The sequence below is a fragment of the Coturnix japonica genome, chromosome 5, assembly GCF_001577835.2.
Source record: "Coturnix japonica isolate 7356 chromosome 5, Coturnix japonica 2.1, whole genome shotgun sequence".
In the NCBI taxonomy this organism is placed as follows: Eukaryota; Metazoa; Chordata; class Aves; order Galliformes; family Phasianidae; genus Coturnix; species Coturnix japonica.
In genome coordinates this window covers 41,682,409-41,707,841 of record NC_029520.1, presented here as the reverse complement: position 1 = coordinate 41,707,841, position 25,433 = coordinate 41,682,409, and the positions used below count along the sequence as shown (strand labels likewise).

Below are 25,433 nucleotides of genomic sequence, written 5' to 3'. Positions count from 1 at the left end.
ATTTTCCATGCACTCCCAAACTCCACAGTGTCACGCACAGCTGTGGTGCTGCAGAAGAGTGAAATCAATATGTTTGGCTCAAATTGAAAGAGATAAAGGTTTGATGTGCGCTTTCCTGTAGGAATAAAGGAGGAAGGGATGAGAAGAATCTTTATATAATAGAAATGTGAGGATTTTGGAGACTCACAGGAGGATAAAGGAATCTGAAATCTGTCAAGTAAAGAGGGATCTGTTGCTTTCCTGATGCAGGGGGATCTAATTACTAGGGGATTTTTTGCCTTTCATTATAAAGCAACTATTGCAGGACATAAATGACCTTGTAGACGCACATGATACTGCTGCCAAAAACATATCCATTATCAAGTAATACATTTTCTGCTTGTATAGTTCCAGTGTTCTCTTTTGTAAAGCAGTAAGTTCTCTTCTGACTGCCTTATCACATTTCAGGATGCCTTTAGTCATGGGACTCTGCCTATTCAGTAGTTCATGTCAAATGTAAGCATTACTTTGGGTTCTTTCAGCTTTGCCTTCCTGTTCCCCAGGGATGGTAGTGTTGGACTTGCTACTTCTCCCACTATAATACATCTGAGGTTTGCCACTGATTTCATGGAGGTCACAAAGGCACAAAATAATACAACCTTTGGACTAATCAAGGTTGCTTTTAACTTCAGGTTGCAGATGAGACCAGATAATTCTTTTACAGGAATTGAGGTGACCTATAACTAGCTTACTGCAATGTAGGAAATAAGATATAAATAAGAGATCTCCTTCAAGGTTCATCCTACCTCACAGAGGTACAAAGGGTGATCTCGTGCCTTGCCTGGAATTACCTGGCAGCTCAGAGCCTTGGGACAACAAAGATGGCATGATGGGTCCTTCATTCAGTTTTGAGGATGGAAGAAATATTCTTGGGCCCAGAAAATCCTTCTTGGACCTGCCTTGCCCTGAGGAGATGTGCAGCTCGTGCTAAAGGGAAAAGGCATGTAGGAGCCAGTAGTTCTGTCTGGAGGCTGTGATTCTTGTGACTCTTCTATTCTTGCTTTTGACCCCGGGTAAGGCTCAGTCAGATCAGCTGGAAATTCCTGGCAGATCCTTCCTTTATTCTTTCAGGTGTATTTGTATTGACATTTGTTTTGTTGCCTTTTTTTTCTTTTTTTTTCTTCTTAACTGAGTTAGACTGAAGCTGCAGTATGTGTTTGTTAGAGGTGAGAGAGGGCTTTATGAAGGCCCTTAGCCCAGAAAACTCTCCATCAGAATTACCTTTTACTGCACACAGGATATGTACTTAATTAAGGAAAGACAACTTGAACGATGGGTGGATTTTTATGTCTAGTAAAGCATTAACCATGATCTAAACTTCTTGTAGCTAAAGATTCTAGAGTGTCTCCTTCCTGTGTGGATTCTCTGATGTCTTACATAGCTGCGCTCATGCTGTGTGATTTCCCTTCCTAGGCTGCTAATAGCATCTCTCTCCTCTACCTGTCCGCTTCTTTAACACAGAAACTGTAGGAGCTTTGATTGTTGTGATTCTCACTCCTCTGTCAGATTTGATTGAAACTGATCCATTCGTTCCAAAGGGAAGAGCAGACAAACATGCAAACGCACACAGAAGCACAGCGTGATCCCATAAGCCTTTTTATCCAAGATAAAAATAGAAAACCAATGAAATATCCAAAAATGACTTTAAAAGATCAGGATTAGGCTGGAGACAGGCTAGTTCTCATCTGCAGCATAAGCATCAGCTTCTTGCTGACTGCCCTCTGCATTCCCATAGAGTGCTGGGCACTGCACTGGCTCAGCAGTGGATGTGGGCATCGGGACATTCAACCATCCCCCTGTTGCATGAGGACTTGTTCACAGGTGCAAGTGTTGTATTTGGGGAGGAAAAAGGAACTGGAAACCTGAAGCATCAATGCCAGCTGATGCACCTGTAACATCACACCATGGCTTCACCAGCTGACTCTCCCCAGGATGACAATCTCATCAGCCTGTGAGACATCAAGTCCGTCTCTCTTCATTCCGTGTATCTGAGTGGAGCATGGCCAGTCCTGAGTAAAAAGCCAGTTTATTGAGGAACTGCTTTTTACAGTCACATGATCTGCTTTTCTCTGTCTAGCTACAACCTTGGATTTTTTGGTTTTGCAGAGGGTCCTGAGCCTTTTCCATTCTGCCTGCCACTTGCTACAAAGGTTTGGTTGTGCTCCCAAGCCAAATGGAGATAGATGAAGAAAAGCACCCAGACTGACTCCACAAAAGGTCCTGAAGGTGAGGGAAACATCAAAAAAAGCAGAAGGTGTAACTCAGCCAATGCAAACATGTAAGAAACCGTGCAAGGGCTCAGAAGAGAAACCAGATTGCTGTTGAAATAGCTGGTTAACATTTTGTCTGGAAGCACAGCTTCAATAAAATAGGTAAGGAAACCAGCTAAGGACCCCCAATGGCAAACATATTTATTGAGAATCCAATAAAAGTCTCAGAACAAATAGCCTGAAGGACCTGTAGACACAGCCTCTGCTGTAATAAAAATGCAATACAAGGCAACAGGGAAATGGTAAGGGAAAAGGGCTGCTCCATGAGAAAACCAAACAGGAATCCCAGAGCAGAAGGCCTGGAGACACAGGCTGGGATGTAATAAAGTCATTGCCATTAGGGAAAAAGAAAGAAAAACAAAACATCCAACAAAGGCACAAAGCAGCCCCAGATACCCCAGCTAGTCTAGAAAATCAGCACAAGTTGCCATAAAAACACATGGGAAAATAAGAAAGGAATAATGGCTGCAAAGCAATCGATGCCGGCAGGTACTGCAAGTCCACAGGAAGCAAAGTCTGAGGCAGTAAAGATTGAGGGTGCCTAGGAGACGAATCTGCAAAAGGTGACAAAACGGAGGCCTTGTGGGGACTCAATCTCCACGGTCAGAGAGAGGTTTGCATTAAATGCAAACCCATGCCTTGCACTGAGCAGCAATCTGTGCTTTATGTACTGTGGTCAGCAAAACATCTCAGGAGGTGCAAGAATTGGTTAGAGGATTCCTAGAGTATGAAGACAAGAAAAGTAGTTTCAGAGACATATGTTGGCTCCAAGGGTTTGACCTGTACCAACATGATGTGAGATTATGTGAGCTGTAAAAGCAGACAGAAAAACGGGCAATTATTTAATACCAAGTTTATTGTGATGTTCATAACTGGTGATGAAAAAGACAAGTAGGAATTCATATTAATTTTTGGTACATCATTAAGGAAAACAAGAAGGTTGAGAAGGAAGGAGGTTTTCATTTTCTATCATTGTGTGCTGCAGGTCATGGCCACAAAAGCACAGCTGCTCATTGTGTAGTGAATCCTCAGGTTATATGCCGTGCATGGGAAAAGCAAAGGGCTGCCAGGAAGAGTGTACAGGAAGGAGAAGTCCATGCTGGCATCTCAGCAGCATGTCCTTACAGCTGCGGGCAGCTCAGAGAACTCCCTGCACAAAATAACAGCAGTAGACTCAAAAATATCATTCATGCAAAAACGTTTTGCCTTTTTTATTTACACTTCAGGAACAAACTCAGTTAACTACCTCAGAAACATATTAGAAGTTGATATCAACTCTTTGCTTACAAGCCTGTTAACTAGGAAGACTAGCTCTGACACCACTGAGTGATACCTCTGAATCCCCTTCTCAAGTTTTACTTGGAACTGCTGGCCTAGATGATGTGTTTTTTCAGCAGCTCTGTTTCCACATGTTTCTTAGCTCTATTTCTTGCACCAGTCCATCTAAACTGCCTACATTCCTGAAATATGGTGTCCTGAACCAGACTTCTTGGGCTGCGACATCCTAGTGCATACACCTCAATGGTCAAGAACAGTGTTTTTAAGATTTCTGAATTATTCTTTAGCCCAGCAGGCTGTTCCTTGTAGCCCAGATCCCTCCAACTCCCTACAATACCTTGGGGTAGATCTGCTCTCTTCAGGTTATTCACAGCATCACTCTTTGCGATGGAAAACTTCAAGTTCCAGCCACCCCTTCCAGCTGTCGCATCACCTGACGCGTGTTTATCCATCACTGCCCACACAGTTTCCATCTAACACTATGCCATGCAGTGCTCTGAGGACACGGTGTCTGCAGTTTGCAAAGCCGTGCGGGTAGGGGTGCTCTCAACACACACAGGCCTGGAAATAGGAAAACCTGAAAAGACCCATTACAGCAAAAAGGTTAAGCTGTTATGTCTGTGGTCCAAAAGAGCGGTGAGCTGAGCTCATTCCACCAAGTCTCTTGCTAATCTGGAGCTCTCATGGGTGTGAAATATTATCAGCTGTTAGAGTTATTAACCAGTGTTAACCAGGTAGTGCGTGCACTGAGCTATGTTTAAGGTTAACTGTGCCATTAAGGGCTTACAAACTCAATTAAAGATTTTAGTGCTCAACGGTTAATGGTTAATTTCTGCAGATGTCCTGTTTCCAATTACTATTCATATATAATGGAAGCAGCATGGCATCACACTTCTACTCAGACAGACCTATTTTTTTTTTTAATATACTTTATACCAGCAGAAGGTTTCACTTAATTGTGTAATTCCTGATATTTAGCATTTCTGGAGTGTCTTTGAAATCCCTCTTAAACCACAAGTCTTTTCACCTTTCTTTTTCTATTATTATCACCGCTGCCTATGTTACTTGTGCTCATCAAACCCTGCCAGGACAGAGACACGCTCTCTGTGTCATGCTGAAACCCTGCTGTTCAATGGAGGGGGAAGACACACGAGAGATGTGCTTGTGCCTTCCTGCACCTCACAGTCATGTAGCTTCACTTTTTTTCTGTCTCAATGGAAACAATGTGAGGATCTCACACCTCACAGCATCACTTGAGCTGGAAGACACCAGAGGATCTCAAAGACAGAGTCTAAATCTGAGTCTGCTGAATTTCAAACATTTTAAGCCCACCGATCGCTCTGTAAAACCAACCCTGATAAGGAAGGGTTTCACTAAACCTGTGGCCTGATTTAGCCGGAGAACTCTGAGTCCTGGAGTTACAACCAGGTGGGAGGAAACCTGCTACTGTCAGTAATGAGAAAGAACTAATAAATCATCTCTCAACTAATGAGACAAATAAATTCATAACTGGAAGCTGCATTCTTACCCACTCACCCATTAGGAAAAATCAATTCCTTTCTTTACATGCAATTATGATATTCCTCATGAGAAATAGTCTCATTTCAACAAAGAACGTGAACACATACCTAACCCTGCACGTACAAGTAAATCTATGCTTATCATTAAATTTAAGTCAAAAATATAATTAAATTGAAATTAAATACGAATTACCTTGGAATGTATGAGCTCAAAATGCAGTCATTTAAATGCCATACTGAAGTGAGGCCTATGGGAAAAAAGTATGCAGGGAGATGCACATGGTGCTGGGCTTGCAGAACCCTCTGAGCTGGTTTCACAAGCACTTTCAGCCATCTGATGACTGCTGTTATTCAAAAGGTACATCCCACCTATTGCCCCTGCCATACTTACCCAACACAACAGTCATCTGCTGTTGGACCAACCGAACCAGCAAAATGACCTGGATGAAAAAGAATCCTAAAATAATAAGCTGATGGTTTTCAAATGGGTTTGTTCTCTGATTCGTATAACTACTGTGCCACACATCAGGCAGAGGGGTGTGGAGACAGGAGGTTCACAGAGGTGCTGCAAGCACAAGCAGTGCAGGACAGACCCCAAACCAGAACGTTTATCTATTAAGGGACTGATGGAGTGACTGATTTCTCATTCATTTAAGCCAGTGGAAATGGAGGAACAGATAATCCTGCCTGAGGACCTGTTTCCATTTAGTGCTGAGGACCTTACTGAAGACATCTAGTTTAATCAGGCATTTATTTTACAATAGGGGTGACACCTTTAACCAAGACCAGGCCACCCGAGTAGAAAATAACTCCACCTCCCTACACAGAGATACGATCAACTGAAAGGGTTTCTAAGACCTTGCAGGACATTTCTTTCTTTCTTTCCTGGGTGGAAACTCAGAAAAGCACTCAAGCAAGTGGTAAAGTGTCTCAGAAATATCTGGTGTAATTTGGCAACCGCTATGTTCCACATCTGATTTCACTGCAGTACACTGAATGCTATATATATATATTTACAATGGTTTTGCACCTTTAACAACATGCTGATTATTGCACTTTGAAACAACTTCTTTCAGACAAAAAAAAAAAAAAAACCCGAGTGAAAATTTCATTTAGAATGGCAACACCTGGAGAAAATCAACATCACGTGACTCGTAGGCACTTCTAAACAGGAAATACTCCATTTATTTTTTTAGCTGTGTTTGTGTAATAAAGCCCAGCATCCAAGTGTGAGCAACACATTTTCTTGTTTTATTAAACAGCATGAAAGGATTTATTACTTCTCCGCTGAATGCACTTCTGGCACCAAATGGAGCTGGACAATAATTGTCGGGCACTGAGTTTAACGTTACGAGAAAACACCTTTGGTGGAGTTCAGAGTTTATTGTATAATGAAAAATACACCTAGATGGTGAGGTTTCCTTTGAGAGTTCGTTCAGTGAGCGTAATCTCAGCTATTGCTGCCTAATAAATTGGATTCTTTGAAATAGAAATTAAAGCACTGGAATCATTCCTAGGAAGGCTGTTTTTCTTTTCCTCCTCCAGCCATGTGAAGGAGAATAAAAACACAGGGAAAGGTGAAGATGTATTTCGCCATTCGATTTGTCAGGGCTGCTGGATGCTCTCACACAGCAGCATGTCACGCTCAGGGATTTTCTCCCCCTGATGCACTGTCACTGCAATCCCACTTTACCCAGAGCTGGGTGAGAATGGTTTTCCTTTCTCTGTGTTTTATCCTCCACCCTGAAAGTTAAAGGTGCCCTGGGCAGGAGCCATGAGGATGGACATGGCTGAAGAGCTGAACTTGTCTGGCTTTTTGTGTGTATGTGGCATTCCCACATCCTGCCCCATAACAGCGGCATAATGGGGTTAAAAGCTCTGCAGAGCTTTGTGCTGTGTCACAACTGCAGCTCAGTGCAGGAACAAGGCCCTGTGTGTGCGCCTCCATGCTCCTGGCCTGACCGTTCTCCCCAGGGTCCCAGCAGAGCGCACAGCACACGATTAGTTTTCTGCTGAGGCTGGCAGTGCATTTGTCAGACCTTTCGGGTTAACTAGAGAAATAAGAAAACGCTGTACGTCATCCCCCAGATTAGAAGTTCTGACTAATGACGGAGCTGTCCCATTAAGTGCGTTCCTCAGAGAGAGGTGGAGGGCTCCGGGTGCCTCGGCATGTCCGGGCTGCACCCGTGGGGAGGTGGGAGGAGGTGGGAGGAGGTGGGAGGAGGTGGTGGCCCCACGTAGGTGTGAACCCCGAGTAACCCCGTGGGGCGCTTTAGCTCGACCCCGCTCTGCCCGCGCAGTTCCCGGCGCCGCCAGCAGAGGGCAGCGCTGCCCCGGCCGCACGGCTCTGGGCACAGCCGGGCCGGGCCCCAAATGGCGGTGGGAGGGTTTGCAAAAGGTTTGGAAAGACCACTGAGATCATCCAGTCCAGCCACCAACCCACCAACCCACCACCACCACGCACACTAGTCATGTCCCTCAGTGCCATATTTCTTGCATGCCAGCAGGGGCAGTGATTCCGCCACCTCCCTGAGCTGCCCGAGTCTGTGCATCACCGTATCTACAAGATAATGCATCAACTTCTACACCAACTCCGTGTAACAAAGCAGGATGGCATCCAGCACAGGGTCGGACTTAAACACATCACTTTAGCAAAAGGCTCGTGGGCCTTTTGATTCTCCTGGTGATGATCTTAGCTCCAGGAGTTCAAACAAAAGAAGAATGTTTGCCTATTCTTCCTTCACTTACTGAAGGACATTTTGATGGGAATTATCTTAATCAATAGATACCATAGGATCAAGACTTGATTATAAATAACAATTTCATTGCTTAGAAAAAGGATGCTTTCCGACAACCTTTAACATTCATTTGCCAAATGTGGGTCAAGCCACCCCAAATGGCATTTGCAGTCTGGTTCCAGGTGGTTCTGAAATCAGTTTGAGGGAACAGACTTAAAACTAGTATGAGATGTAACATAAAGTACAGTCATGGGGAGTTCAGGTCATATTTATGTGACTGCTCTGAGCATGAATCTTTAGTTTCAAAAAGCAGAATAATAACTGAATCTAAGAAACCAAGTATGAGAGAGACAACTAGAAAATGTCCTGAAAACAGTATTTCTGGTGATTTACTTCATATATGCAGAGGATACAAATGGAGAACTTTCAAGTCAGTTCTCAGGGCCATCCTCATTACCTTCATAATCCTCCCTTCACACAGATCATAAATGTCTCCTTGAGATCAGATTCTGGGGTCACTGGTCCAGGGCAAAGGATTGCAAAGACCCACAAGGCACTGGCAGGATGTATGATGCTCTAAGGTTGTCTAACCCAAGGCACTAAATATGCAGCCATTCTCCAATTCAAGTCCTTTCCAGCGCTGTCCCCATGAAGTAAATGTGTGCCATAGTGATCCCATCAACCTCATGTCTGGGTTCTGCACAGGACAGGGTTAATTTCCCTCCCAGCTTATGTGGCACAAAGTTAAAGTGCTTGGTTTTATATATATATATATATATTTAATTGTATGAAGAAAGAGGCAGGCTTCAAATATTTGTGTAGGCTGCCTGGCAACAAATTACATGTGATCTTTGTAAAAACAATGAGTTCTTCTAGAATTTACATTGGATGCTAGTGACTCCTAAGCAATGTTCAATGGCTGCTTTGTGGGCAGAAAACAGTGTGAGCTGTGTTGTGTTGTGCATTGTCAGCTGCTGCCCAGCTCCTTGAAAAAAGACTGAGCTGTCAGAAGCCGAGTGCCAGGGCCTGAATAAAGCTGTGGTTTTCACAGAACATAAAATGGACAGGTGAGACTTGACCCTGGTTGTAGGATACATGACCATGACTACAGGCTGTAATCTGCATACACAACATCATGCGCCTTCATGGAACTAATGGCTGCAGGGTGTTCCTCTCCAGCATCAGGAAGCTGGCTGAGCACCTTAGGTATTTTTTCTTTGAAATGATGTGTACTGTTAAACAGACAGAATCCTTTCACTATCAGCTGAGAACTGACTTGCTCAGCCATGGAAGGAAGACAGAAAATAAGCATACTTGCAGCTGCTCAAAAATCACTGAAATCAGCTCAGATATTTTTAACAGTAAGCATTACATCCTTTTCCTTTTCTATTTTCTTTTCCATTTTCTCTTTCTTTCCCTTCTTTCCTTTTCCTTCTTCTAACCCCCCTCCCCCCTCCTCAAATCAAATACATTTGGAACTCTTTTCCTCGGAGGAACTGGCCTTTTAAGAAGACAACATTTACAACAACAGCAAGAAGAAAATCAAGAAGAATTTCTGATGCTGAGGAGGTTACCCCACTCCCTGCAACAATATCTCTATGTTAGGAACTTTTTGACCATTCCTGGTGAGAGCAGAGGGATCAAGAACGTGCAGTACCAACTGAGTTGCTTTAATAAAGAATCTAAGAGTTGAGTAGGGCTGTATGTGATCCTCTAATTTAAAGTGTGCATGAAGATAGACTTCTGATCTCTGTCTCTACTTTCATAAGTCAAAATAGATCCATCAGTTTCTATTTGCAGAGGTAATATCAAACCAGGTGGCTTTTCTCCCATGTGAAGATGTGAGTGTACAAGAGCTAAGAGGAGCTGGGCTTGGTCAGCAATAGCATCTGTCTGTAGGTAATTATGATTTCAGAGAAATGATTTATACATGATCACATAACAACCCAAAGGAAAACTGACTTCCAGATCTTCCAAATTCAGGTGCTCTGAACTCAGCGAATAACTGTAGTATCCTGAAGGTCTGTATGGCTATTACATTTTTCCTCTCAGAACAAATGGGGGAAAAGAGCTTTCTAAAGGTGTCACCTAGTAGCAGGGCACACTCTATTTGCATTCTTAAGCCTCTTTCTGCAGGTATGTTAAAGTGATGAGTCTTTTAGAGGCTGCATGAGGGGAGCAGAGGGCAGCATCTCTTTGGGCCTGGATGTGCCTGAATGCAGATGTGTGCACACACTCATGTTCTATTTATTCTTATCTTCATTAATTCCATATATTTGTGTATGGAAATGTACATATGCATGTAATTTAATACACACACAACACAGAGAGGGTATATGCTCTATATAAATATAGAGGTAGGAACTGTGCTGTAACAAATGTCTTGCAACATGTGTTTCCAAATGTTGTGCCAATGTGTTTGTTTTTAACTGCATGATAACCTTGAAAAAAATGAACTGTGTGTTTCAGCAACTGTCTTACTGTATTGGTAACAGAGGATTAAATTATGACTATCAAACCATTCACCTTTGTCAATGGATCTAAGCACAATCTGTTTGATAGTGACAAAAACATTTCGCCTGACGGCAGCTTTGCACTTTGTGAATGAGTGCATTAGTTCCCAGCGGCTGAGCACTAACTGCATGCTGTTATCACTTCTCAGTTGGTGTCACTGCTTTTTTCTTTACTCATTGCCTTCATTTCCCAAGGTAGAAATCTGTATGGAGTGGAATTAAAACTCTTGGACCTAACCTGTGTAAGAGCTAAAAAAAGATGATGAAAAGAAATAGAAATGCCCATTTAAGATAAGGCTCACTAAACTAAAGGCAGAGGACCATCAGGCATATCCTCTGATCTGGCTTTTATATTACAGACCATTACACTTTGCACAATAAACCCACTTTTGCATAAACTTTGCTGTGTTCTACTAGGGCACATTTTCTAGAAAGGCCCACGCTCTCTCTAAAGACACCAAGAGTTGGCAAATCATCACGTCTCTGCATGACTGGCTCTCTATTACAATCTCTTCATTTAGATTTGTCTTGGCTTTAGCTTTCAGCTGTTGGTTTATGTATTTCTCTTCCCCATTGAATTTAAAAACCCTTGATGGCTGGTATTTTCTTCTTAAAGAGAAAATGAACTATACGTGTGAAGAGCCCTGATCACTTTTGCCTCTATGCTAGACACTTCAATGGTATTTCAGAAAGAGCTCTTGGACAGATAACTATTTTTGTAATCAGTTGTGCAATAAAATGCCAGGAGTTGTGTAAAAGCAGGTAAAAAGGACTGAAGATAAAAGACAAAACTATCCAATGTGATGGCATGTGGTCATGCATTTACCTCATCTTGAAATCCCAGACCTCTTACAAAGGTTTATTTGAATTTAATGTGATAGTCCATTGGCTTGTTTAACTTTGTTTCACAAGAGATGTGACAAATTAAATTCATGAATGTTAAAGGTCTGTGTAATTGGGCAGCCTGACAGATCTTCCCAAATCTGAAAACATCCCTTTGGCAAATTTTTACCCTGGCACTTTTACAGTCTTGGAAACAGTTACTGCAGGAGGGGACAACCATTCAAACTCATCTCTACTGCGTTCATTTGGACAGATAGAAGGTGTACAAAATGTTTTTAGTTTCAGCAGTTCTTTGAAGGGAGAGTTACAGAGTGTTTTCCATTCCCAATTTTCCCCCAGATTCAACACCATAGAATCATAGATTCATAGAATCACAAGGTTGGAGAGGACCTACAAGATCATCTAGTTCAACCATCCTCCCGTTGCTGTTGCTACAGCAAACCACTAAACCATATCTCATAGCACCAACTGCATTTTGTACTATGACTTCATCTTCCAGTTCAAATCAGTGGAGTTATAGCATAAATGCACATATTCTTGAGTCGTTCTCGGGAGCAGAATGACAAACATTTCTATCAAAGCTGAGTTGAGAACATTTGCCAAGTGGTGGTGCCTCATATTCTTGTCTTCCTCCTTAACTGCTGTTCATTTTTGCAAAGAAATTTTTAAGCCAGTGAAAACAAAGCATAAATACATGCAAATAATCAATTTCTTCTCCCTTTGACTATCATCTAGGATCCAGGTTGGTAAAGAGGACTGTAATCTCTGACAGATTTTAAGTATCACTGGCCATGACTTCCAAACCATCATATACAGCAACCACAAGGACATATCTGACATTGACAGCATTCCTCAAGGTCATGCTTTGAAATACGATAAAGGAAAACTTCCAAAATCATCAACCTCTTTCTGCTGAGAAACAGATGCTGGGTTTTAATTCTCCCTATTTTCAGAGACTTCTGGCAGAAATGTTACATTAAATATTCAGTGAAATACAAGTAAGGTTTGCAAATGACTGCTCCTGAAGAGCTTGGAACCATTAGTGCATCTTATACTGCAAAAACCTCATCCTGGAAGGGAAGGAATTCAGTCGTGCACCTTTTTACTCAAAAAACAAACAAACAAACAAACAAAAACACACAAAAAATCAGCTTATTCATCAGCTACTGGGAACTACCACTCAATTGGAAAGGCTTATGTATTTCTATTACTTGTCAAGCCAATGTGATCTGGGGAGGACAGCAAAAGATTCTCTTCTCGCAGTCAAGCTGAGCTGACATTGGTTGCACAATAGAAACCATTTCTTTGAATAGAAACAAATAGAAGGAAGGCTGAATTACTTCTGAAGGGAGCTGCATTGACAGGCAGTTTAGCTGAATGTTGCATTTGGAGAATATTTGATATCCTCAATGCCGTGAAAGAGGTCAGGAAGCTTAAAAGGAGCACTGTTGCTTGCTTGCTTATAAGAAAATAATTTGTTTTGTTATTGTGATGAAGTAATCAGAATAGGTCACACATAATTAATTCTTCTACAAACATTTTATTGCAGAAATATGCATGTTTGGTTTTTTTTCTATAAAATAAAATGTTATTTCAGGGCTTGTCAATTTTGTTTCAGGCAGGTTAAGTCAGGAAATTGCACAACATTGCAATATACAAAAGACTTGAGATCTACAGATGGAAACCAGCAATGTTACCGTCATTTTTTATAGCATCTCCAACTACAGTACTTATGCACTGTAATGACTACCTGCTGCCCTGCTTCCAATGCTAGTATTCATAGGGTAAAAAATAGACTGTGCAATCTCCATTTTCCACTTGAATTTCCATTAGTGGATGGTGTTTGAGGCAACTGATTTATTGTTTACACCGTATTAAATGATTGTAGTTATGTCAAGAAACAGTATTTGCCAGTGAATATTATTTTAGAGCCCTTGCCTTCTATTTATTGTGTATGCGGTAAAAGTACCTCAAATTTATCTAATCAAAGAAATTCAGGCAAAAGAAAGTAACCTGGCCAGCTGGTCAGGGTCACCTAAAGCTGAACATTGTGAGGCAGAGTGAGTTGTCCCAGAGCAACTTTCAGTTGTGGTTTGGATCATTTCTACCTGCACAGCTTTACCAGCTGTTGCTATTTACAGAAATATCCATCACCTCAAAATACAGTGAGCCCTGACATGGCATTGACTCTTCCATTTCTTGAGTCATTTTTAAGCCACTGCTAGCACCAAGCTGACATCGCTGCCTTTTTCATTGAGATCAGAAATGGAGAAACTGATGTTGTGGGAATAGGATGCTGAAGAGCTGAAAACTCCTAGGACACACTCAGGGGCTCTGAAGATGAAAATTTTATTTCATGGGTCTTTTTGTGGCCGTTAGGGCAATAAACAATCTCTTTATGTGGGAAACCCATTTCTTTAATGGCTACACATTGCAATCTTGGTTTAGTATCTTCTGGAGCAACAAAACTTCGTAACGTGCTGGAACATACAGGAAGGAATCTGAAAGACATGAGATCAGTTGGTCACACAGAGCTGAGAGCAAGTGCAGCCTAGAGAGGAAGAATTACACTGTACTATCACAGGGATGAGATCAACTGCCTCCTGCATCCACCAGAAACTGAGGAAAAATAACAGGAAGAGAAAAAAAATTAAACAATAAGGAACGAGTTTCGAAAAACTATATGGAGCTTTTTGCTGTCAAGTGCTCTCTGAATCAGTGGAGGGTTTTGTCCTAGTGAAGGGGAAGCATTTCAACAAAAGGGCCATGGCAACAGAAACAAATCAGTTCCGCAAGTGCATAATTTTCAAATGAGATTTACATAACTACCCTCCTTTTCTTCCAGCCTTCAGACTGCGTGAAAGAATAGCAGAAAACCAAGCTGACTGTAAGTAAACTAGCCTGAAGGCCAGGGAAGGACCTCTTCTATTGCCTCTGTCAAGTAGAGATGCATGTTCTCAATAAATCCTGCCTTGAAATAGATCACATTCACAAAAGTTTAAAAAAAAAAGTAAAAGAAGAAGCAGAAGAAGAGCAAGGAGTGACCCATACAACCCTGTTTCTACTGTATTAGCTTCTCCAGTGCAGAATGACAAGGACCTCACCTCCACAGATCCACAATGCTCCCTGATAGGACACCACCAGTACAAAAGGCCCAGCCTTGAAAATAACACCGCATGCTGGAAAGTGCATTTTGCTCCTAGACTGGTACATAAAAACCTCGCCTCTGCAGCAAGCAAATAATATAAATTCAGATAAACCCATCCAAGTTAACAGTGCATAGAGAAACTTATTTACTGCACATAGAGACCTCTTAGAAGACCCTGTAATATACTTATTACCATTAGGTTGCAGCTGTTTATGTGAATCAATGTGGCTCATCAGTGTGGCCTGAGGGATTTCTAGAAGTCAAGAAAAGAGGAGACACACCAGAATCTGTTCATATTCTCAGCAGTACGTTGAGGCAGGGCCAACAGTCACCACACCCTCATCCTCTGTTAGCAACTGAAAGGCATCAAGATTGGCACTGGTTTAGTGGGTCACTGCACTCCTCGTTCAAAGCTGGTATTCATTTTATTGATTATATCAGTTTTGCTAATGAATTCATTGCTTGCTACCAAACTTTGTCAGAGGAGCAGAACACACATTTTACTGCAGCCTTTCTTACCTTCAAAGAAACACTCCTAAGGCACTTATATTTTATAGCTTTGTGTGTGTGTGTGCATAACCTCACTTCATCCATTTGCTTAATCTTCCTAATACAGTCTCTCTCATTCCTTTTGCACCCATTCTTGAGTGCAACATCCTACCTACTTTGTTAAATTTGACTGTCTTTTTTCTCCTGATTTTTCTCGTGTTTTGCTTTGAAAGTCTACTTTACATGGTACCCCTCCCAGTGTTTACATGTGTGTGGGTAGCAGAGCCAGGCTGAGGGTTGCTGTCAGACAGGGTAATAAAAGCAAAATCTTTGCTTAGCAATTCATCTGGCACAGTTAATGAATCTTTTCTCATGGCTGGCACTCCTTGGTGTTTCAGATACGGGCTAAACAAGAAAAATGAAGTGTTGATGAGACCTGTGGTGGCATACTTATTGCTTTGAAATGGAGTCACCATTCAGGTCAGGTTGTACTGTAAGTGTAAAATGTGAGAGTTAAATTGTAGTTTGGATTGCTTTTGGTTGAAGGTTTCAGGCTTTAACTTTCCTGCCTTTTCTTCATTGCGTAATAGGGTAAGAAAGCCTCTGGGTTTACTCTTTGTTCAGGAAGACTTCGAAAAAACTTAATAGGTTAAAAAACTGAGTGAGATCCTCACCTTCTCTGCAGCACTGCTAAGGAGCTATAAAGGCCTGCAAAGACTCAAGGGCTGTGCCTGTGGGACCCAAATGTTCACTGCATTCCCATGCTGTGTTTGTCTCAAGCAAAGGAGCTCCTTGCAGGCCTGCAGAGTACAAGGACATGGGGGAGTGTGGCCAGAGGGAGGTCTAGCAGGGATAGATATGGACATACTCTTTAGCTACTTGACAAAGGCAGCCAGTGATAGCTAGGGCAAGCATGTGAGGGAAGTTACCCTCCTCTGAGGCCTGGGGTAAGTATATGTTATATCCACACATAGAAGTGCCTTTTTCAAGAAAGACATCTTTTCCTGGTTATCACTGGCCTGGAACATGTTTACACAGAGCCAGAATATAATCCACTCATGGATGGAGTGTTCATATAGGACCTCTGTTTATAAACCAAGGAAATGTAGCTACAATCACATAAATAAATCTATAGTTTCCTTTGTGGAGGCACCTTCACTTGTCATTTTAGCAGGAACCACAAAGCACTCTTGTTCAGGCACAAAACCTATCTGCGGGATTTGGAGGTTTTGTTGCTACAATCAGACAATCTTCAAGTATAACTTTTCCTCTCAAACTGAGATTTCAACTCATTAAATCACTCACAAGTAAGATATGCAAAGGAACCAAATGCAGATGATAAACAAAGCTTTTTAATATTTTCCTTCTGCATACACTAAAAATAATAATAATTAAAAAAATGGAGATGATGTGGAAGAGTGATAAGTTGCCCATGAATTTCCTGTATATCCCCTGCCTTCTCATATGTGACCAAGATCTTGTTTTAATAAACCTGTTCTTATAGTTCAGACCCTGCCAAGTGTTTACAGTGTTGCCCCGAGTAACGAGACTGAACCAGGGGACTTAATTAAATGTAACCTGCTTTTTCAGTTATAGGATGGTCCTTACACATCAAAAAGCAGGCAGACTTTAATAACAGAATCTGAGATGGCGTTTTGTTTAAGAGAAGTTCTTTACTCATTGCTGTATGTAATCAGTTACTTTTTAGTAGGCGTATAATGTTTTCACAGATAATTTCCCACAAGCATTTACAGATTTTAGGACAAGTAGCATAAAGTAACGTAATGTTTGGAGATCTATCTTTATGTGAGAATCTCAGATTTCATACTTTCTTCCGGAGCTGATTCACAGACCACATGTTTTCAAGGAAGAACTTTAAGGGAAGTAAAAGCTTAAAGAAAAAACATTATAAAGAATGTCCCTTTTCACCCCACAAATGCTGTCTGGCAGGCTGCGATGGACGAAGTCAGGCTGCTGCCTTCCCAAACTGATCTGCACTCTGCTGGCTGAGCCTTTTCAATGTCAGTGTCTCGTACTCATGTAAGATGGAGTTGATGCAGATTATATGAATGTGCTGATGAGTGTGCAGCCCAGGCAGTACTACCTGCCAGTCAACTCTACCTGCTGCCATTTGGCTATGTTTTTCTCTATCAGAGGACAACAGTGCACAGAGCAGGTACTTTCCTGCATAAAAAAAATGTTTTAACAGCCTTTCTCCTCCCCCTTACCAGGAATTTAAACTTCCTTGTGCCCTGATGTTAGTCATTTACAACATCTTAAATAAAACCTGACCCTGAGACCCAGACTGTACAAGTCACAGCCAGCTGCTAACCGGCCTGAGGATGGCAGCATAGTGGGGTTGCCATCAGCCATCCTGCTGATGGAGCTGGGCACATTGCATGTGGGCAGGGAGCAGGCTGAAGGCAGCAAGGTGTTAGGCAGACCCAGACAAGGTGCGGAGAGCAGTGAATCAGAGCCATAACATCACACCCCGGGCAGGGTTGGCAGTGAATGTGTGCTTTAGTGCTTCCTCTTGCCCTTTACTCCTTCTGCACCTCCATGAGAGCGTTTCACTGCCAAACGTTTTTGACCTTTCCATTTCTCCTCACCCATTTACCTCCACTTTACACCAGCTGTATTTCTGCAGCTGCACACACTGCCTGCAGCAAATGGAACAGGGCTTAGTGGACATGATAGTGAGGGGTTGATGGTTGGACTAGATGATCTTACAGGTCTTTTGCAACCCTAAAGACTCCATGACTCTACATGGAAACTGTGAGAACACACACTGGAGTTCCTGGAGGCTGGGATGGTCCGTCCAGAGGGCTCCCAGAACACCATCTCCCACTGTGTGCCCACACCTAGTGACACCAAGCCTGGGCCACCTGCCCCACACTGGTAGCAGTCCTGGGGAACCTGGCAACACCAGGATGTCCTGGTGCACTGTAAAGCCATAGCCTGGCACTGGGGTTTGTGCAAATATACCTGAGTCAGCTGCACTTTCCCTTTTACATGATATTTCCTCTGTTCCTCACTTTCAGGCTTGTAAACTCCTTGGTGTGGCACTCATACCTCTTAACATTTGTGCAAAACTTTAGGGCTTGGATGTGTAAACAGTAATAAAGCTGAGGGCCACCCTGATGCTTGTAGGCTGGGCTGTGGGATGGCTGACTGGTGCCTGTTACAGAGCTAATAAACAGTTCACCTGTTCCTAGGTGACCTCACATGTTCACCATCTCCACTTTACTTGGAAGGATGTCAGAAAATCCATCTGATGGGGTTGTGGGAAGAGCACCATGTGTCTGAATGGTTGTGTGGGGCCAGAGTTTGGGATACGCACAAACACTTCCAGCTCAAAAGAGCCCTGCTCTCAGCTCCTAGTTTGTTTATATTTAACTTTGTAGATCTCAGCCATGTGTTCTGGTAGTCTAACTGGTGGTACTATACCAGTCCGACTGGATTGTGTCAAGTTGTTCTGTTTACATTAAACAATCTCCATGGTTTGAGAAGAAAAAGGCGCAGAATTACAGATGTTTGTATGCTGTAACAAAACGCTGTGCATGTAAAGTGGTGCTTGTGCTACTCGGGAAGTTTGCAGAGCACATCTTAGTGATGCTGAGGAGCCTCGATAACTATCACTTGGGATGAAGAGTGGTGTGAATGGAGATATTCAGAGTGCAAATCCAAAGGAAATTCGGCAGCGTAGCAAGAGCGGGCTAAAGGCAGACACAAGCAGCTTTTAATTGACAGCGTTTATCTACTCTATCGGACCCCTCTGCCGTTCCGAGTTCTTTCATCCCATTCTGACGAGGGCGCAGGACGAGTGTTCTGAGGACGACCCTCATCGCGTCCCCAGGCGCAGCAGCGGTGTCAAAATCCCTCTCTTTGTTCGGGCCGCGGTCCGAAGCCAGAATGGCCCCTCGGTGCCCCAGGGGGCGGCTCCGGGGGACGAAGGTGGGGGCCGGCGAGAGGGAGGGAGGAGAGCCGCGGGGCGGGGCGCAGCTCCGAGAGGGGCCGTCCCCCCTCCCCGCCCTCGCGCTCCGCTCCGTGCCCGCCGACGGTGCCGGTGCCGGTGCCGGTGCCGCCCGCTCCCACCGCCCCCTGCCCGGAGCGGGCCGGCCCGGCGGCACCATGGCCGGGCAGGAGTGGGACTGGTTTCAACGCGAGGAGCTCATCGGACACATCAGCGACATCCGAGTGCAGAACCTCCAAGGTAAACAAACATCCCCGAGACCCCTCCCACGCCGCCTCGCTCCTCTTCCTCCTCGTCTCCGTTTTACTCCCCCGCCTTTCCTCGTGCTCGGGGCTCCGTAGCCCACCGGCTGCGGGAAGGAGGAGGGGGCCGGCGGCTTCCCGTGGCGTGGGATCGGGGCCCGGCGTGGGGAAGGGGAGCAAAGTTTCCACGGAGCGCTGCGGCCGCCCCGCGGCCTTGGGGGGCTCGGAGGGGCGCGGCCGAGCCCGGCCCCACCACACCTGAGGGACCGTCGAGGAGCTCCGACGCTCCGGCTGCCCTCGGTGCCGAGCAGGCGGTGCCGGGCTCGCCCTGCCTCGCCGTTAACGGCAGTTTCGGCTTCCGCGGGTGGGAAGAAAGCCGGGGGCAGAGCGGAGGAGCAGCCGGGGCCGGGCAGACCCCGTTGGCTCCGAGTCCCGCAGCTGGAGGGAAAGGTGGCGGCTGTCCCGGCGTACAGTTGAATAAACGTGGGATAAATCGTCTCCGAGATACTCTCCTGTTCTGCCACAGGCTGTGCTGGTGGAAAGCATGCAAATATCCGGGCTTGGATGCTGTTGGTATCAGTCCTTCCAAAGTTATCTTTGCTCCTCACCAGCAAACTCTTTGTGATTAGCAGAAACTGATGGGAGAATTTAGAGCGTCTTTGGGAGAGCACTCAGATTGGTGTGTTACATCAAACGCAGTCAGCAGCTGGCATTATACTGCCATGCATCTTCATGTCCCATAGAAATAATAGACTCGAATTATAGCTCGTTATCTCTTCCTGTTTCTGCATGATGACATTAGAGCTCTGTCTACTGGCGGAGGCAGTGCAGTTGCTGGAAATTAGTTTTTGGTTGGGTTTGACAGAGAGTATGTATAATTTATCAGAGAAAAAAAAAAGAAAAAGAAAGACCCAAATTAGCCATTCTTTCAGCTCTGCAGCAAAGTGTGGCTGGGGTGTGACCTGCATCATTATAACTACTGAAATACCAATTTTCAGTTGCCAGGCTGGCAATTCTGGGTTGAAATCCCCTTGGGTTTTGATAGTCTTTCCTTGTAATATAATCCTACATTTCTGACTCATGGTCCTGTCTCTTTTGATTCTCCGTGTTAGCATGGATGGCCTGCATTTGATATCTTGCGGTCAACTCTAGTGATTAAAATAGGTTTAATCGTTAACTCATGGCAATTTGGAGAAGGAGTAGAAATCTCTTCTTAAAGCAAACAATAAATAAAAACCCCAGACCTGCCATGTTTTTCCCATTGCCTCTCCAGTCATTTATATAAGAAGGAGTTAAACTTGTTTTCCTCTCTGGAACTTAAAATGCATTTATACAGATGCACACAGCCATCTCTAGAACTTCTATACTCCTGTAGGAGAAACGTCATCCTACAGGGCAAATTCCTTTGAATAACATTATGTTAATGAAAAGAACTCCTGTCCCCCTCTTACCATATCAGAGGAATTCCCAGAGATACTTTAGTTGACACTTTGCATGCAAAACTGAATAGGATTTTAAAGAAGTTTTACGCCTGTTGTGGGCTCTTACAGGGGAGAAAAGGCATTTGTTCTGGGATGCTGCTCCAAAGCAAGTGATAATATCTGTCACTTACAGCAGAGATGATGTGTAACACATAGCTCTCACATTATCTTCTAGAAATGGAGAATGTTACAGATGGTGAGTCTGATACTCAGGAGAGTGTGATTTTTGTTATGCCGGAGCCCAGTGGCAAAGCATGGTGCTTCTCTTCAGCATGCCTTCTTGTAAAATGGCAGCATATGCTTTATGTTCATATGTAGTGATTAAACTTTTTCATGCGTTGTAATTCAAAATGCATGCTCCCAAAAGAATATGATCTGAATCACCACGAGTGTCATTGTCAGTTGTAAAATCAATAAGAGTTTTGATGTGCTAGGAAGTCATGAGTTTCAGATGAGAAGCCAGCTGGGGCTGGAGCAGTTTGCAACAGCACTGCAGAACTCCTGCAGGGCTGCATGAGATGGTCAGAGCTGATGGTTTGTCTTTTTCCTGTATGTATCCTTTCAGTGGATGCTGTTGCATTTATGGAGGTCTCTGGGGATCCCTTGGCATGTCAGTAGACCCAAGATGCCTCTGCGGTGCACAAGGGGGATGTTGTAAGGAGAGGATGGCAGGCAGCAGCTAGATATTTCCAGATATGAACAGCACGTGATAACGCTGAGATGTGCTACAGGGATAGAAGCTGACCTCTGATTGTCTCCTGTTGATACAAGGAGATAGCTTAACAGGGGCTCTTTCAGGGTTACAAGACAGATGGAGACATTTCTGTCCTGCTGAGCCTGAGCCATCCTCTCCAGCAGCTGGTGGAAGAACCAAGGGGACAGTCAGTGGCAATGGCATGAGATCAGTACCCCAGGAACCTACCCAGTATTCAAGTTTCTGCAGGCATCACACAACCATCTGCCATAGCAGTTTACCATATTCTTTCTGTCTCCTTTTTTGAGTGCTAGAAGTATTAATTTCTCTTGAAAAAAATTCTTCACCATGTCTTAGCTAAGCTGTAGTGCACTGCTAATGTGAAACACTATCTGAAGACAGCATATGTGGTTTCAGTCTGTTGCGTGTTCCCTCTCCGTGTGATAGCTCCACATAATGCTGCTGACGGATTCAGAATGCCAGTTGCTGAGTTATGCTCTGGTGGGGATGCTTTGCAGCATTATGATCCTGCTGAACTCAGGAGTATCCTAGGTGCATGTGCAAGGGGCACAAGTAACCTCAGGTGTTATATATTTTGGTGTAAAACAGAATCTATAAGATGGATGGCTATGTCAGCTATGAGCGGCAGCTCAAACCTGTCGCAGGTAAGTGATGCTAAGTTCAGGAGCATCTCTTCCATTTTGAACAGAGGTAATTTCACAGAATGAAGTGGCAATCTGATGGAGAAGAGGTCAATATTAAAGAGGGAATGAGCCCCAGTGTGGTGATGTGCAAACTGGGCTCCTCTCTCTAGCTCTGTTTCGCTTGCTAAATAGAATTAATAAATTGATATTTTTTACCCCTTTGTTCTGTTTGTATATTCTCCATGGTGAATTTCTCCACATACTGGGAGAAAAAATGGAAAGCCTGCGCAGGATGTATGAGCACATCATCAAGCAGTGGAATGCTCAATAATTAATTTCCTGCCAGGAGATGGGCTTTTTCTTTTTTTCTTTCTTTCTTTCATTACACCACCAGTGGGAACATTTTGTTACAACACAAGAATATTTTAAAAAGCTTCCTTACTGGAAGCTTGATTTAGGATCGTCAAAAATATACTCGCTTATGTGGTGAATCGTGCTCACTGGAAAGAGGCAACATCCTCAGCAAGAATTATTTTCTTTTAGGTGATATTTTGGTTCTGAATTCAGTACTTTTCAATAGTCCAGATGTGTATGTAATCCCTTTCCTTTCCTTATATTCCTTGGAATGAATTTTGTAGAGGTGAATAGTATAGTCAGAAGTTTTTCCCATCTCTGAAAAAATGAGTACTGTTATCACCATTTAAAAATAACAGTGATTTGAATGCTCTTTTTTTTTTTTTGTATTTATAATAAGAGTACGTGGTCTGGGATGGTAGGAATCTATCAGGACTAGATAAAGATCACAGCATCTTGCTACTTGTCATTTTGGTGATTACTCAGGGTTTGGTCCAGATCCCACATAAATCTATTGATGTATGTTCCTGGATTCCCCTGGATTTAAATACTTTTCCATGTCTCAGGCTTGCTTTGCTGATGATTAAGTGGCCCTGAAATATATTTGGAGGGCTAGACAGGAGCATATTGTAGACTTGTCAAAAATGATGCAAAAGTAGTGGTAACAGGCTGAAAGAATTGAAATGAGCAATACCAGACCCATAAGCTCCCTATCCTTGCCCTGGTTTGCAACTCTACTTACATTGCTTTGTCATAAACTCATAGCACTCCCAGATTTTGCTTACCTTCCCATTTGGATACATTAGAAGATCTAGGCTTTTAATAAGCTTTGAACAATAATAACTTTAGTTGATATTGAAATGGAGCCTATGTTTTAAGAGATAATACAGGTGTTCGGCTCCTAGCTGCTAACTCTCTTTATGAGTGAACATATCTCTGTCCTGTGCACCTCCAATGGGCATCAGAAGGCAGATGCTCATAGTCAGGAATTCTTGAATGTATTTTTCTCTCTGTATTTGTCTTAATGTGTGAAGCATAACGATTATGACCATTGCACTTTACTACAGAGTGGTGGTTTTTTTCTTGTGTCTTCATTTCTAATATATCAGCAACATTTGACCTGTTTTCTATAGTTTGTAAACCATGGAAATTTTATTAATGATGAGGGAAGATCAAGAAAGTGAAGTTATACAAATTCAATTTGTATAGAAATTCAATGGACCTGGGAGTTCTAAATGCAACGCCCCAGAATGCAGATTCAGATCCAACTATAAGAAACTAAAGGTAATGCTGGAAACATAGTTATTCTGATGGAGGTGGCTTCTGTAATGGCACTATTGTGGCTTACGATGTTAGTCAGCAATGAGGAGGACTCCCTTCTCTAAATGCAGGGAGCACTTGCAATGGAATAAAAGAGTAGTGAGAGGTAAGAGAAAGCACAGATTGCACGTTTCAGTGTGCCGTTTTAACAAGGTCAGTGCCTAATTTCTCTAGCAAATTAAAGGTCTGGGATCTCTGTCCCATTGCGTGCATGAAGTTACGTCAAATTCAAATCATGCCCAATAGCCCTACAGTCAAACCCGTGCTAATACTTCAACTTAAGAGACACTGTTCTTGTTTAGCCTCCAAGTACAGACGTGAATGGAGGCAGGAGGCCGATGCTCTTACACGTATCACCTCCTCTTTCCTGTCTTGGAGAGCTGCTGCTCAGCACAAAGTGTTACCTAGGACAGCTGGTCACATCTCTGACCCTACAAGTTGAGTGGCCTTAGTTTATAAATGGTGATACTCAAAATACTGTTTTCAAACTAATGCTGGTTAAAAAATATTACATGTTTCTCATAGCTTCTCCTGTTTATTTTTTCTTTTGTCCACTAAGCTTGGACAGAAATTCAGACAATTTTCTTTCTCCAAGCCAATTTCAAGGTTATGTCACCTGTATTCTGACATGTTTATAGCATTTACTTAGAAAATATTTCAAATTAATGACTATTTCCTTTTTTCTGTTTGAAAGATTGCTTTCTGTTGGACTAAATCAACCTTGGGTATTTTAGCTTGTCACTGTCCATTTAAGGCACTATTTTCATATCTTCTGTATTGTTTATATTGTATAAACTTACTGTTGTTGCAGAACAACATATGCTAATATGCCAAGGGCATTAATCTAAAGGAGAAGAGCCAATTTTTACCTCTATTTCCATGCAGAAGTCAAAGAAATTCTCAAAATGATGTATTCAAAGGAAGAAATCAACAGATAAGGAGTTGCATCTCTGTCAGTGCTGGTGTGGTGAAGGCTATCACAGCACTTTTAAAGAAATAACCATCTTTTTCTACAAATATCTTTATCTACTGCTCTATTTTTATCTCTCCCCACCCACTTAAGAGCAGGAAATGTAGGTGGAGGTTTGTGGCATGGATTTTACTTCATTGTAATTGCTGCATGTTTCTGTGTGAATAACTGAGCCATGTTTTATCCGCAGTTTGAGGCTTCATAGCCACAAACACAAATTGAAATCTACGTCTTCTAAGGAGGCTCATGATTAGCAACAGCCTGCATGTCTCCAGAACAAATACCTGCGGACATGTAACCTGCAAACAGAAAGGATTTATTTCTAAAGCCCGAAATCCCATTGAATCTGAAAAGATATTATCAAAGATACTTAAAAGATAACTCTCATATCTGTGCAAATTACTTAGTTTCACAGCATGATTCGAGAATTAATACTTAAAATAATATATTACTTGGAGGGATTCTATTAATTATTTCCACTAATTCCGACATACAAAATAAGTATCTTTTGTACTTGTCATTTACTCCTGATGTATACCAATATAATTCAGACCCAGTCAGTCTGTTAACTATGAGTTACTTTGTTTTTTATACCTTTTGTGTTATTATCTTTTATATTCAGAGATGAAATCTTGATCAGTGTTGTTGATTCGCTTCATTATGGCAATCAGTTTTCATGTTTTTCTGTTTTGGAAATATAATTCCAGTTACTGCTCACTAAATATGTTCCACAGAACTAATTTCAAATGGAAATATTTATATCCCAGCCTTTTTTTTCTTTTTTATTTTAATGCATGTATCCCACTGGATTTTCTTCCTCTCCTAATAAGCGCTGGGGATGAGTGCATTTTAAAGTCCCCAGCAGGAAGTCTCTGCTCCTGGGCAGTGCCCGTGACCAGGGACATGACCAGTGCTCT

At 42.8% G+C, this 25,433-nt stretch overlaps 2 protein-coding genes across 2 annotated transcripts in view; both read left to right on the top strand.

Annotated features, from left to right (window-relative positions):
• The window catches only part of SYNE3 (spectrin repeat containing nuclear envelope family member 3), a 69,774-nt gene extending 62,903 nt beyond the window's left edge, over positions 1-6,871 (top strand). Inside the window, exon 20 of the mRNA XM_015865328.2 lies at positions 2,146-6,871. The gene's annotated coding sequence lies outside the window, so the exon portion shown is untranslated. The remainder of the gene's footprint in view (positions 1-2,145) is intronic.
• An 11,981-nt stretch (positions 6,872-18,852) lies between these two features.
• The window catches only part of CLMN (calmin), a 67,990-nt gene continuing 61,409 nt past the window's right edge, over positions 18,853-25,433 (top strand). The window contains exon 1 of the mRNA XM_015865361.2: positions 18,853-19,051. Coding sequence (XP_015720847.1) covers positions 18,970-19,051 — 82 coding nt within the window. The 5' untranslated portion in view covers positions 18,853-18,969. The remainder of the gene's footprint in view (positions 19,052-25,433) is intronic.